This window comes from Pipistrellus hanaki, assembly GCF_964339955.1.
Source record: "Pipistrellus hanaki genome assembly, chromosome: 2".
In the NCBI taxonomy this organism is placed as follows: domain Eukaryota; kingdom Metazoa; phylum Chordata; class Mammalia; order Chiroptera; family Vespertilionidae; genus Pipistrellus; species Pipistrellus hanaki.
In genome coordinates, this window is record NC_140504.1 from 51,525,436 (window position 1) to 51,540,533 (window position 15,098).

General features: G+C 43.4%; 1 protein-coding gene across 27 annotated transcripts in view; it reads right to left on the bottom strand.

Annotated features, from left to right (window-relative positions):
* Window positions 1-15,098, bottom strand: part of KALRN (kalirin RhoGEF kinase) — a 650,068-nt gene that overhangs the window by 212,223 nt on the left and 422,747 nt on the right. For all 27 annotated transcript variants that reach the window (XM_084871483.1, XM_084871457.1, XM_084871488.1 and 24 more), the window contains exons 26-29: window positions 13,435-13,504; window positions 11,028-11,117; window positions 5,671-5,763; window positions 806-917 (exon numbers count right to left, since the gene is read on the bottom strand). In XM_084871483.1, coding sequence (XP_084727609.1) covers window positions 806-917; window positions 5,671-5,763; window positions 11,028-11,117; window positions 13,435-13,504 — 365 coding nt within the window. The remainder of the gene's footprint in view (window positions 1-805; window positions 918-5,670; window positions 5,764-11,027; window positions 11,118-13,434; window positions 13,505-15,098) is intronic.

Genomic DNA, 15,098 nt, shown 5'->3' on the forward strand with positions numbered 1-15,098 from the left:
CGATTGGGATGAGTCGACTCATCTAAGAACTTCCGCCCCAATAGGGCTGCTCTCTGCCCATCTGTTTTGCAGTGTTAAGAGCACTTTGTTGGAGCCTCACTCTGCCAGGTTTCTGGATTCCAAGACAAGACATGGTTCCAGGGGACTGGATGGATGTTGGTGAAGTCCTACCAGGTTTGCCTGGCTGGGCTTTTCCACTGGCTAGGAACAGCATAAGTGTAGTTGCACACCAATGTGGATGCACTTAATGTCACTGAACTGTACACTTAAAATTGGTTATAATGGTAAACCTTAGGTTATGCATCTTTTACTACAATAAAAAAGAAGGGCATTGGGCTGAAGACTGTGTGTGTGTGTGTGTGTGTGTGTGTGTGTGTGTTGTGTGTATGTTCATGCCTGCAGGATTTCTACTTAATCTTCTGACAAACGCAATGCAACCTGGGGCCAGCAGATGGGACTGTCAGACGAGGAAACTGTGATGGAGGGGAATGTAGATGAATAGGACTGCAGTGGGTCAGGGCTGTAGCCCACCTATAGTGAAGGTGATGGCCTGTCCTAGACCATCTCACAGGCAGCAAGCTGTCCACATACCTGAAACGGCTCGGGCTGATCTACCTGGAGGCAGGTGAGCTGGACCCTGTGGAGCTCCTTGCACACTGCCCAAGGACCTAGGCAACCACTTGCCATTTCTCCTCTCTTCTGGCCTTGCCCCTTGCCTGACTTCACGCCACTTCCCTCCCCTGATACAAGCTCTCTGGTCTTAAGGAAAGAGGGGGCTCCCCCAGGAGGCAGAGAGGACAGCTACCTTCCAGCATGCTGACGTGCATGGCGTCATTGGCTTTCTTTGGGACGCTGAGCATCACCTCCAGGCCATCCTTGAGCTCCCCCTTCCCTTCTTCACAGCAAGTTAAAAGTTCCTGGGGGAAAAGTCCAAACACAATTAGAACCATCTCACCCAGCTTCCCCACCCTCTCAGCACCAAACCCATTCAGGCAATTACAGCCAGAGTCATTCTCTACAATGGCTCCCTCTAAGCTTTAAGGAAAGTGCAGTGGGATAGGATGGGATTAGCTCCAAAGAACTCAACCACAGTCCTCCCCACCCCCACTGAGATCCCTCAGCTCAATCTCATCCAAACGAACTCAATTCAACCCAAGTGGTAGGGTGTTCTCTGACACTTGACTGCCCTCCTGGAGAAGAGAATGTCCCTTGCAAAGCTCAGGAGCAAAGGCCCAGTCCTGTGGAACCATGAAGAGAAGACAAGGGCATGCAAGGAACGCTCAGCATTCATTTGTCACCCGCACTTCTATGTACCCACCTCTACTGCCTGAATGCTGACTCCCATCATACTAGGAGCAATCTGGGACTACAGACATCATAGGTTTATGGTGTCTGCATTTCAAAGTTATGAAAGACTTTTAGATCCTATTGTTCAGGAGTTCCTAACCTGAGGCCAACAGATGGGATTCCACACTAGTCCATTCATTGTCAGATGAGGAAACTGATTAAAAGGAATAGAGATTCTTCCCAGGTTACAGAATTCATTGGAAGGAAAGTAATGCAGGGGATTGAGTCCAGGTTTCTTAACTCCAAGACCAGTGTTCCATCCACCATGCTAACCCTGTCTCCTTCATATTCTCCACCACATTGAAACTTCCTGGAGCACACCCTCTCTTTTTACCTTCTCACTGGAAACTACCATCATTACCATCTCTATAAAATATATAGAGTATTTGGTTGATGGAGAAAAGAAAATTTCCAACTATCCTATAAATCATAAAGACCATTTGCAATGATTTTGGCCAAATCAGAAAAATGCTGACTTTGACTTTTCTTATCAGGGTTATTGTATCTTGCTCACTTTGACCCTTGGAAGGAAACAGTTAAGCAACAGATCTGCAATCCATACTGTCTCCTTGGGGAGTTGAGGATGGGAGGAGGCAGGGGATGGGTGGGGATGTACTTTCAGGAAAGAAAGAAGGTGAGCAGGTCAAGCCTTTAAAACATGTGAACTACAGACTTTCTAGCAAATAAATGAATGACACTTGCTCTGGAATGCCTTTAGTAGAATAGATGTGGCCCATTTATCCAGGACATCTTATGGTAAATATACCTGGAATCTGGGGCTCAAAGGGCATGGCTCCCTGGAAAGTATCATGTAAGCTATGCAACTGCTTAAGTAAAAAGTAAGTACACTTCATGACCACAATGGCTCTCTTCAGCGCAGGTGATATAATACATCATTTGGAAACCTTGTATGTTGATCTGGGCCCCAGCACATCCTGACACTGCCAGAAGGGACTTGGAACTGCTGGCAATCCGGGACTTCTCTCTCTTTTACCTCCGCCCTAGATTATTTGTATCCTTGAAACTACAGCCATGTGCCACTTACCTATGGGGATACGTTCTGAGAAATGCGTTATTCGGGAATTTTGTCATTGTGTAAGTATCATAGAGTGCACTTACAGAAACCTGGATGGGATAGCTTATTGCTCCTAGGCTACAAGCCTGTGAAGCATGTCACTATATAAAACGATATGAGACTAAACCAAGCACAAGAGAAAATGCGGCAATCAAGAGAGGATATAAACATGATGTAAATGAGGCTGCTGCCAGATAACACAGATAGTGCTTGGCAGGAAACTTTTTTTTACAAGTAGAAAGAGTGCACTCTAAAATAGTAAAAGAATAGCAAATGCATAAACCAGTAAGAGTCATTTATTATCATCATCAGGTGTTATGTACTGTACATAACTGTATGTGCTGTACTTTCATACGACTGCCAGCATCACCATAGCACATGCATATGCGTTGTGCTACCACATATGATGGCTATAACATCACTAGGTGTTGGGAATTTTTTCAGCCCTATTGTAATCTCATGGGACCACTGTCATATATGCCTGTCTATTGCTGGTCAAAGTGTCATTAGGAAGTACATGACAGTATTGGCAAAGCTTTACACTTGGTAAGCTATCCAATTAGTGAGCATCTGGTCTGAAAATCCAATCCATTGTGTTATCCTGGACACATTCCACACGAATAAGGGAGCTTTGCGTGCTCACAGAAGAGGTGAACTGCCCAGAGCCCATGTTTGGGAGGTAGAAGGGACCACTTCTCAGCTCTGTCCTTGGTACCACTCAGTAAATGGCATCACTGTTCACAAAGTTGGTTTTCTTCCGTCGACCTGAACTTCTCTGATTCTCCCCACCACTTTCCTAATTCTAACCCGCCCACCCCTGTTTTCATACATCACCAAAAGGAACTTGTAGGCAGAAACATAAGAGAGAAATAAGAAATATGCTTCAGTTCACAACAGAAAACACCAATTAGTTTAACCCCCAAAGCAATTTGGCAAACCCACTCATCACCCGGCAGAGCCAATAAGTTCTACTCAGATCCTGGCGATAGTTTATGATAAGGCGAAGGCTCCACATTTCATTCACACCCCAAAGGACAGTGGCAGCAGATTTACACGGAGAATATTGAACATTCGAACTGATAGATAGTTTTTACTTTCACGTAACACCTACAGTGAGGAACCCCAGAGGATACTGATAATTAAATATCAATTTATTTGGAATAAAACTGACTTTAATGAGAAAATTAATCCCATGTTATTTATTTATAGGAAAAGCTCAGCAAACTATTTTTCTTTTACTTGGCAGGCTTTATGCTTCCAGCACATTTAAAAGAGGCCGAAATTATCTTAAATGATTTTTTCCCAATAATTCTACTACTTCTCCACAAACAAACTCCCATGACTTTATTCTTTCCCATCTCAGTTACATACACAGTCATGTCTTCCTAAAACATTCAAGACAGAACGAAAGCCCAGAGCCCACCCTCCATTTGCCTAAAGTGAGACACAGGACAGCCACCCATTCCCCACTTCCTCCCTGTCACAGAATTAATTCCCGGAACCTCAGCTTTATGGGTTTAAAAGGGAGAGGCGAAAAGATGTCTTTCTCTTAGAATTGCATCTTACCTGATTTAAGACACTGTCAGTGTAGATGGGGGAGTTAATTCCCCCCACCCCCAATTCCTGAAAAGGCTTGGGGATACTTAAATTTAAAACAACAACAATAACAATACAAAAATAAATTTTTAAAACCTTTTGGATAAGAAAAACCAGTTCTGTGGGATAGGAAAAAGGGAGGAGAACTACACACAGAAACCTGGGCTAAGGAAAAACTATCGTAACTGGGGAAGTCAATGCTAATGATCCGGCAGGCAAAGGCACAGGAGGACCTGAAGGTAGAAAGCTCACCAGTCCTTCAGGAGAGAACTTCCCCACCCACTGCGAGTCCCACCCCGAGATCTTATGAGAAATTCGGGGTCTTTCTATTAGAAACTCCAACACATGAAGAGGAAAAAACAGCCGAGATGTCCTGCCCACTGCTATTTCTGACACTAGTCCTCAGTAAGGCTCTGGGCACGATGCTGCGGTATAATTCTCTAAGTCATCTCTGCAGAGTCGGATGACTAGAGCGCCTGGGAGCAGCACCCCATAGTCTCTTCTTAGTGGCAGGAAGGAGGTTTGAAGGAGGAGGCTGCAGAAGAAGGATGGTGCATGGCCCTGCCCTGGCCCAGAGCAGAAAGAGAGGTCCAAGACCCAGACTCACTGCTGCCCCCAACTCTGCTCATCCTGGATCCACAAGTGCTGAGCCAGGGAGACCACGGACCAGACCTGTGGGTACATTTTCAAACCCAGATTTGAAACTAGGCTGGTTTTCAGGGTAAGTGCAGCCAGGATATGTGAGATTTTGCAAGCATGAACTGAATTTCTAAACATGAGCTGATTTCCATTACATTTTCTCTGGAACTATACTACTTATAACATACCCTCTCACTATCCTTTGCATTGAGGAGCAACCAGCAAAATATTCAAACTTAGGGAAAACTGCACTTACGCATCTTAAGAATTCAGTATAACTGCCTAGGATATCATTTCCCAGGCTTTCTGTGGGGAAGTGTCATATTTTCAGATTGTTAGCATATCCTTCTCTGAGAAGAATCAGCCCAACTACTTAGCAGTTTACATAATTTTATTTGACTTTTAAAGAAAAGATTTTGGAGGAAACCCTCATCTCTTGGTTGGCTGCAGGAGAACCTCAATATATGGAATCCTACAGACACTGAGTGTCAATGTGCTTTGAAAACCCACTTTTGATCAACTCCTGTCCCTCAAAAACCTTTAGTCCCACAAACCAGAGATTACGACAATGGCAAATACTACCCCGGGCAGCCATGACCATGCAGACTGGCACTGCCCCTAAGACCTCAGCCCCTAATCCTGTCAAAAGCAGGAGCCATAAGAGGGGATCTGCCCCAGGAAGAAGGGACAGGGGAGGCTTTACCTGCCAGCCAGTGGCTGGGGTGGCAATCACTCAAAGAGGTGCAGGGGTGGGTAGGTGACCCCTCTTCCTGCTCCCAGTTCCCCTCTTCCCCCCCCAGTGAATAAGCATCTGGAATTTGAAGGGATGGGACATGCAGACTGGAGCCAGTGACGCAAGCATGGGCTCATCGCTCAAGTTCTGGTCTGGGCAGAGGAGAGGTCATTAGGTGGAAGCTCTCCCATCCAGGACAAAGCGGGGACCAGCGCGCGTCCCCCTCCCCCCCCCCCCAGGCCTGGCAGGAGGGAGGGAAGACACCAGGGCAGGGAGGTACCTTCAGGAGCAGTTGGTACTTGGTGATCCTCTGGACGGGCTTGATCAGGTAGGAAGAGATGGAGTTGGCCAGACCGTGCCGCTGCTGTATCTCCTACAGGATGGAAACGAGCGCCATCAGACACGGAGGGGCATGTGCATGCGTGTTCTGGGCAGGAGGAGGTGGGGTAAGAAGAGAGGTAAAAGGGGAGAAAACAATTATGAGAAGCTTCTTTGATGGGGAAAGGGAAGGAGAAAGAGAACGAAGAGAGACTAAGGTGCATACAGAAATAGAAGTCAAGAGGAGAGATGGAAAAGGGGGAGAAACTTTAGGGAAAGAAGACAGATTTACAAAAACAAATGGAACCTAAGAATACAGACACAGGCAGAGAAAGTGATGAGGTAAGTAACGGGTAGAAGGGCAAAGGAGAGGTGAAGAAGTAGAGGTGAAGGAAATAAACCCAGCATGGAGGACATGAGAGGAGGATAAAAGAGAGACGAGAATAAAGGGAAGGCAGAGAGTGAGCTCTGGTTTCTATTCTGATGGCTCTTGAGTCTTTGTCGGCCTGCAGTCTCCCTCTTAGAACTGCACAGGACAGATTCCACTTCCCATTCCTCTCTTCAGATTTCACACATCCCACCCTAGAACCACCACTTTTCCTTATAACTTGTTCACTATGGTCAATGGTAGGGACTCCCCTCATTCTTCAGGTCTGCTGAGCTGGAAACCATGGGATCATTTCCAGCCTTTTCCCTCTGTGATCCCTGACCCCTGGGAGGATGATCTTTCCTGGCCACACTGCCCACATCATTCATGCCCAGGCTGTGACCATGGCTTCCAGCTGTTCATGCCTCTAGTTCTCATGTTAGTTCTCTCTCTCTCCTACCTCCAAAATGATCTATTCCCCAAGGTCTAGGTTGAAAATTAGAGAAGGGTGAATTTTAGTCCCTTCCCTCAAGAACCTCTATGCTAGCTAGCCGATAACACTCACACATATGAAAGAGAGAGCAACCAAGGATGACAGGAAGACTTCTCACTGGTACTGCCAGGGAGACCAGAGAGGAGGCCCTGTCCCCAGGAGTGATTTTACAGAAAATGCCTTCACTGGGGCTTAGAGGACAGGGAGGGGTGGTGAAGTGGGAAGTTGGAGGAATGGTACTCAACAAACAGGAAATATATAAAGCCAAATGCAAAGAAAATAATCCTTATGCATTTAGATGACAATGAAGACCATGCATGAATGGTACAGAGGATGCACACCAAGATTCTATGAAAAGGTGAAAAATACAGCTAGATAAACAAGATGCTTTTAGGGCATTGAAGAGGCTGAGATAGAACAAAGAATTAGGATTTGATGGTGAGCCTCTCAATGTAAAGTACTGTGGACATTACATGGAAGGAAACTATGGTGGAAGCAATGTTTCAGAAAGAGTAACTGGAGCCTATGAGCAACACAGGGGTGGAGGTTGGGAAATAGAGACAGGGAGACTGAGTTTACTGCACAAGCCTTAGTGCAAACATAAGGTTACCACGTGGCCCAGCAATTCCACTTCTCAGTATACAGGATGGGCAAAAGTAGGTTTACAGTTGCCAGTACTCAAAACAGAGTTTATCTCTGTGTTATTATATGTTATTGTATTATTTTCCATATGAAAAACTACTACTATGAACAACCTACTTTTGCCCCACCCTGTATACCCAAGATAAATGAGAACATAGGTCCACACAAAAACTGGTATACAATGTTTACAGCAGTATTAATAATATGGAAAAGGAGGGTACAACCCAAATGTCAACCAATTGATTAATGGAGAAACAGAATGTGGTGTATCTGTACAATGAAATACTACTACTTGGCCATAAAAAGGAATGAAGTGCTAAGAAATGCTACAACATGGATGACTCTTGAAAATACCATGGTATGTGAAAATAGTCACAACAGAACACATATTATCTGATCCACTTCTATAAAATATCCAAATAGGCAATTTAAAAAGATAGAAAACAGGTCATTGGTTGCTTAGGCCTGGGGGAATAAGGAGGAGGATAAGATAGGGAGGTGATTGCTTTTGGGGATGACATAAAAATCCTAACATTGACCTTGGGGATGGTTGCACACTTCTGTGAGTATACTAAAGCCATTAGATATAATTATACCTATTTATATCTATATCTTCAGGCGTGTAACATGGGGGCTTGCCATAAGCAAAGATTAGTGAAAACAAAGTGTTAGGAGGAATAAAAGAAACATTGAAAGTTAGGGCTTGCTCTGTGGCCATGGAGGAGGGTGAAGAAGAGGGAATGATAAAAATAAATTATTCAATTTCCTGCCAATTACCCCAGAAAGTATAAATTTGCTCACTCATTTGCCTCTTCCCTACAGGTGTGTAGTCATAACAGAACTTGTTCAAGGATGATGGGCAAAACAGCTGGCAGCCTGACTCTCCTTGGGCAAATGAACATTGTGAGTTAATTTGGGCCTTGGCAGACAGCACAGGCAATAATGTACCTGTGACAGTCCTCCCTCTCTGACAAGACACCCAGCTCTGGGAAGGCTGCCTGTGTAGCAGCGAGGAAGGGGCTGCCTCACATCTGGAGTAGAAAATTCTGGATCATGTGAATGTGGGAACCTTCCCAGGACTTCAATTTTCTGTGTTCTCTTTATAATAATGGGTGATAAGAGACTGCCTTTATGAAGGGTGTATCTCTTTTATAGAATGAGGGCCTAAACCAGATGGTTCCTACCTATAGAACTGAGGGAAACCCTTCTGATGGATTGGGGGAAAAGTTGCAAAAACGATGCTTTCCAGAAAGCGTTGGGAAAAATCAGGAGAGTTTACTGCTCTCCCTCCCCACCTCCAGGACCAGCTCTGGGAACTCCCACAGACTGGAATTCTGGCTTCCATTGACCTTCCCAGCTAAGGTAGAGGCTAATTAGGAACTAACTGGGAAATGGAGGATAAGATTTGGGGGGTGATTTATTAGTCAAAGTCCAGAAATTGGCTAGAAACAGGCATATGAGGAATGTAGGACTAAAGGAAAATAGAGTTTAGCACCAGACTCTGTGATGTGTACAAAGTGAAGCAGGCAAACCATTAGTCACCTCAAGGGGCTCACAGTGGGGGGAAGTGTGAGTAATGGAAAGGCACATGGTTAACCTGCCAAAAGGCAAATCATTACAAATGCAATACGAGAGACACAAAATATCATGTATGCAGAGAGGAAGGGAAGGATTTCTGCAGAAAGCAACATGTGACCTTTAAAGTAAAAATTCTGAAGAGTGACTTTGTGTGGTTGTGCACACGTGAGCATGTCTATGTTCAAAGAGGGACTACAATCCATTTTAGGCAGAGAAGGCAGTGTGAGCGAAGATTAGAAAGCAGAACAGTATACGGCCTGCTGAGACCCCAGGGCGAGTGTGTTCAGAAAAACACAAAGTGGAAGACAGGACACAATGCATTGACAATGTCAAAAAGGCCCTTCTGGATACTGTTGATAAATAGTCCACCAGAAACATCTTAAGGAAAACACATTATTAAGCAAAGATAATGGCATAAAGCATTCCATAAACTCTAACAACAAATTGGGGAAGCGCTTTACTTGGATTTTTTGTTTTATCATGTCTAACCTCAGAATTCCAGTCTGGACCTTTAGAACCAGTTCCATGTTAATGCTCCATTAAAACAGCACATGTGCTTTTTTTCTTGTCTGGCTTTCTCCCACTCAAGTGTCATTCCTCCACTGAGCAATAAATCCTTGTAGAATCATTTCTGTTATGGCAGTGTTGGGCTAGAAAGATGCTCAGAGAAGGTTTATTCTGTAAACTTGAGTATGGGAACTGTAGTTACATGTCTGTATCCCCCATGGTGCCCAGCAATTACCTACAATTGTGCTTCCCATCTATCTGACATACAGTAGACATTCATATATTTATGGAAGGAATGAAAGCAGGTAGGCAGAAAGACAGACTGATCCTAGGTAATAAAAGGATAATATCAAATTGACCGTAACGACTGAATGACCGGGAACCGGTCGCTATGATGCACACTGACCACCAGGGTGCAGACACTCAATGCAGGAACTGCCCCCTTGTGGTCAGTGTGCTTCCACAGTGGGAGCTCTGCTCAGCCACAAGCTGGGCTGACAGCTGTGAGCTCAGCAGTGGTGATGGGAGCCTCTCCCGCCTCCACAGTTGGACATCCCCTAAGGGCTCCCAGGTTGCGAGAGGGATGTCTGACTGCCAGCTTTCACCTGGTCCCCTTGGGAAAGGGCCTAAGCTGGCAGGTGGACATCTCCCGAGGGATCCCAGGTTGTAAGAGGGCGCAGGCAGGGTTGAGGGAACCCCCTCCCCCCCAGAGTGCACGAATTTTTGTGCACCAGGCCTCTAGTGAGATGATAAACATTCTGAATTTCAAGTTTTTGTCACTTCTGATATGACTACCAGAATGGCCATCACTGCTACAGTCCTCCTCTCACTGAACTTCCTTTCCCCCTTCATTCCTTGTCTCCCTCTTGTTCTTCCCTTGCATCCTGTAGTGACCCACTTGGTTCTGTTCACTCTAGGTCACTCTCTGGGGCCCAAGACTACACAGACTTGTGCCATCATTCACCAATAGGACTGGTTTTTCATTAAAAACCAAAGGATCTGACGAGATCCATCAGCTCTGACCCTTCTCTGGTCTTCTATGCCACATATGTGCTTAACCTTGGCTGCACATTACTCTCACCGGACACTTTAAAAACTCTTAAAGCCCAGCTCAGACCCAGGCCAATCCTCACAGAACCTCAGAGGTGGGACCCAAAATCACTATTGTTCAAAGCTCCCCAGGTGATTCTGTGTGTAGCCAAGGTTGAAACAGTTGAGGTAGACTAGGGATTCTCCAACTTGAGTGGGCATCAGAGTCACCTGGAGAGTGAGCTAAACCTCAGGTGATAGGGCTCTAGCCCTGGAGATTCTGACTTAATAGAGGTGGAGGACGAGTTCAAACTATGCACGTCTAACAAGCTCTCAGGTGATGATGATGTGGCAGGTCTGGGGACCATACGTTGAGACTCCCTCCATGTGAGGGAGCTATATATGAAGTAGAAGTGAAACCTCTTAGTCAACCCCTGAATCCTAGCAGGCTCCTCTACCCATGAGATTTATGGCTAGCTAGGTTTGAGGTTGAGGCATGGAGGCAAACATGCCTTGTCCATAGCACTTGGGCTGGGATGGGGTTAAACAAAAGACAAACACGGATCCATGCTTTATCCAGGCGACAGAGATTTGGGGTGGCCAGTAAAGAAAAGCGGGGAACAAAGTGAGTACCCTATTATGCCAAGGCAATGAAGCATTTCCACCTGCCTCAGTGGCTCAAGAATGGAAAATCACAGCTTACGTCAAAGAAGGTGCCTGCATGCTCCAGGATCAGCTGGTTGGAATCAGGTTTGTTTTTACAGTAGGTGACGTACATCTGAAATTTGTCTGCCTAAAAAGAACAAAGACAAGAACAGGTAAGCATCCGTTTGTTGCTCCCTTCTGTTGACTGTGTCCACAGGGCCCAGCAGGGGCTGTGTAAACAGATGGGGTGTGCCACAGGATTATGTGCAGCCAATATTCTGGGCTTATCTGGTCCATGCTCCCCCAGCTTTGGGATGCCTTTCTCCTAACAGCAGGAGAAAGCTCACCGGACGTGAGCTCATTGTAATACTAGTCAGTATTTTTGTTTTGTCAGTGCTGGAAAGAATAAGCAAAAACCAATTCCTATATCAGAACGTATTCTGCAGTTGGACAGCATTTAGAGATTATACCCTTTTGGGGATTACCTACAATTGTGCTTCCCATCTTAAACAATGACAGCATTTGCTTGGAAAGCAAAAATCAAGGCATGAAAATGAAATATGATCTCAGAGCTAGATCTGCTTGTACTTCAAGGGTCTCCATCGAGGGGTGGTTTGCAGGGAGGGTCAAGTGACTATGCAGCCACCCCCAACTTCTCAGAAGCAACGTTGGGGGGAAGGGAGGCAGGGAGACCCTCTGGGCCAGGGTCTGAACAATGAGTCGTAACCAGGTTGTTACTTCAAGTCAAGAACCTTATGGCTTGGTGAAAATTCATTTCTTATTTCTCTCAGGACCCTCTGGGTTAATGCTACCCACTCTTTCCACTGGGAAAAGTATGTGTATTTTGGCCACCAAGTACTTCCCCCTTTGTGAAATGCTGCCATCTTGGTGCCTACAGAACATTTGGGATGTCCTCTTTGAGAAAGCAGTCTAGATATGGGTTATTCCTGTTTCATTTGATCCTCATGAGAACCCTATGCAATGAGTTGCATTATTACCATCCCCATTTCACAGAAGTGAAAACTGTTCCAAAGTGGTAGACCTAGGAACGCTGACTTCAGGATTCTTGGTCATAGCCTTTCAATGGATTATAAATAACTTCTACCATTTACTCCTGCACTGTGCTCTTAGGTAAGATCATAAGACCTCAGCCACTTTGGGATAATTCTTGGAAAGATGTGCCTGTTTTGTGCAATCACCAAAGGATTTCTGAAACTGGTTTTTGGGTTAATAGACTACCTGGAAGGCATTCATCACCCCGAAGAGATGATGCTGAATCATATTTATGGTTGGTTGTAAGGCAGATCCACAAATTGTGTGAAACAAGATTTAAAAATCCCTTCACTTACTGGTCAATCTTGTCTTCTCTACATTGGCTGTGCAAGGAATCATAAATTGCATATGAGCATTAAAGTGAAGTATGCTTGGGCTCGTGTAGTTAAGAGGTAGAAAATGTTATAGAACAAAATAAGACAGCAGTTTGAGATTTCCTTAAGAAATGAGAGAATGCCAGGAAACAAACATGAAGGCTTCATGAAAAGAAAGTAACTCAAGACTTGAACTGTGGAACTGACTGTGATATTATGTCAGGGGACTAGTCAATCTCCCAGCTCATTTGAAATGTATCCATCTCTAAAACATAAAACATAACCATAGCCCTGCCTCTTCCACAACTCTTGAAGCATGAAGATATTTTGAAAAGTAATTCACCCATTTTGAGAAGTTATAATTATCCAATAATTATTAAATATTAGAACTCCTGATTTTTGGGAAGAATTTCCATGTTTAGTTGCACTTAGTGTCCTTTGTGACCTACTCAGGAGATCTTTGCATTCATATCACAAACCTCAGCTGAAAATTATGTGATGTGGAGATGCTAATGGAGACTACTGTTTCCACTCACGTAATTAAAACCTGGTACATTTATCAGCCCATTGACTTGGCCCATGACTATAGCACCTTGAAAGAGAATGACTAGAAACTCATTTTGCAGGTCAGAACTGGGATGGATACCCAAAGAGTGTGTTCTTCTCTATTAAGAAAATCTAATCAATGGTTTGGTGGCTTGACGTATTCCTGAAGTTCTAATTCCCTAATCCTTACCCAGTTAAAAAACAAAGAAACAAACAAGCAAAACAAAAATAGTAGATGGAGCTAGAGTAGTCCTCTATCAAGGGTGCTGGTCTTGTTCTAATCTTCTGATATCTTAATTTTAGAAAGTGCTAGAAAACTTAGCATGGCACTTAGACACAATGTCTAAGGACTTTTCCCAAGGAGGGCTCTGCTCCTCAGGGAAGGTCTGCTTCTCTCAGATCTGCTCATGGCCCTTTTCTACAGTCCCTGGTCCTATGTTAGAATGTTGGTGACACATTCTCAGGTCAGGCACCAAACAGGGATGCCATCTGGCATCATCTGCACTCTTGGGAAGCATGGGGGACGGGAGAACAGGATTTCAGGTCAGTTACCCAGGTAACAAAGCAATGTCCCACATCCTCAGGCAGCTGCTCGTACTTCTCCAGCTCTTTGAGGAAGATGCTGTGAGGGGAGAGAAAGGCTGAGTCAGAAATCTCTGTACTGCTGACCCCTGCTCCACCCCAGAGGACTGTGCTGAGGCCAACATAACCTCGAAAACCCTTTGTTCTTTACACATGGCTTTCCCACTAAGTGACAACGTGGTCAAAAGTAGTTTTAAATATGTTGGAACTCATTTCATTAAAATGTACGTTAACTGATTAATTAGTGCTACTTAAAATAATAAAGTTTACCTTAGGGGTTTATACTTCTCAGGCTGAAAGTGATGAAATATTATATTTGTTTTGGGTCTTTTATTTTAATAACAATACAAGTCTATTTTTATACTAGCCACCTGAGTACACTATAATATTTAAAATATAGACATAAATATTAAAAAAGAACAAATTAATATCATCTGTAATCCCAGAGGTAAAGTGGAAAACTTTTTAATCCTACACAATTTCTAATTATTGGCCTTCTTCCATGATAGCCAATTTATATTAAAACATAAGAATTAATGTTTCCTAATGCAGACATCATTTTGGAAAAAAAGTTAACACAGAAAAAGTTACAATCCACTTCAAAATTGAATTGAATTACTACTGAATAATCTGCTATTGTGGACATCTGTGCCCTGGGTCCTTTGTGTGCTAATACATAATAAAGAGTTGACTATAACAACTTCAAAGTAAGGTATTACTATCTTTGAGCTCAGAGAATACAAGCTCTAATAATCAGGAATCACTGGAATGGAATTAGTTTTTGTTTTTTTGTTTTTTTTTTTTTAAAATCACACATGTTCTAAATAAATAATTATGAGGATGTGGTGATACATGCTGATGGAAATGAATGATGGTGTAATCTTTACAAAAGGCAATTTGACAATTTCTATCAACATTTTGTCTCTGCAATTTCAGTCGTGGAAAATTTCCTAAAGTTGGATTCATATGTGCATAAGGTGGTGAACATACATGCGTATTCACTGTGACTCTGTAACAGCAAAAGATAGTCTGTAAATGATAAAGTAAACCATGGTACATCCACAGAACTGAATATTACATAGCTATAAAAAATAAAAAACCTTTCTATGCTTTCATATGGAAGATCTCCAGGGCAAGCTATTAACTGAAAAGAGAAAGTTATGGAAAAATGTAGACAATCCACTGCCTTTTGTCTATGTAGGAAATATATATTCTTATTTCCAGCTCAAGAAACTAATGGTCAAAGGGTACAATTTCAGTTAAACAAATTCTGGAGATCTACTATATAGCATAGTATCTATAAGTAATATCACTATATTATATACTTAACATTTGCTAAGATATACAGATATTATGTTAAAAGTTCTTGCCTAATAGTAATAATAATAATAACAGTAATAATAACAGTAATAATAACAGGAGGAAGTTTTGAGAGGTGATGGATATATCTATTGCCTTGATGGCAGTGATGGTTTCATGGTTGTAAACTTATCCCCAAATTTGTCGAGTTGTATATGTTAAATGTGTACAACTTTTTACATATTAATCACACTTCAATAAAGTGATTTAAATAAAAAATTTCTACCACAGGAAATCAGGTGAAGGGATAGGGCAAAATAGTGGTGGATAGAACT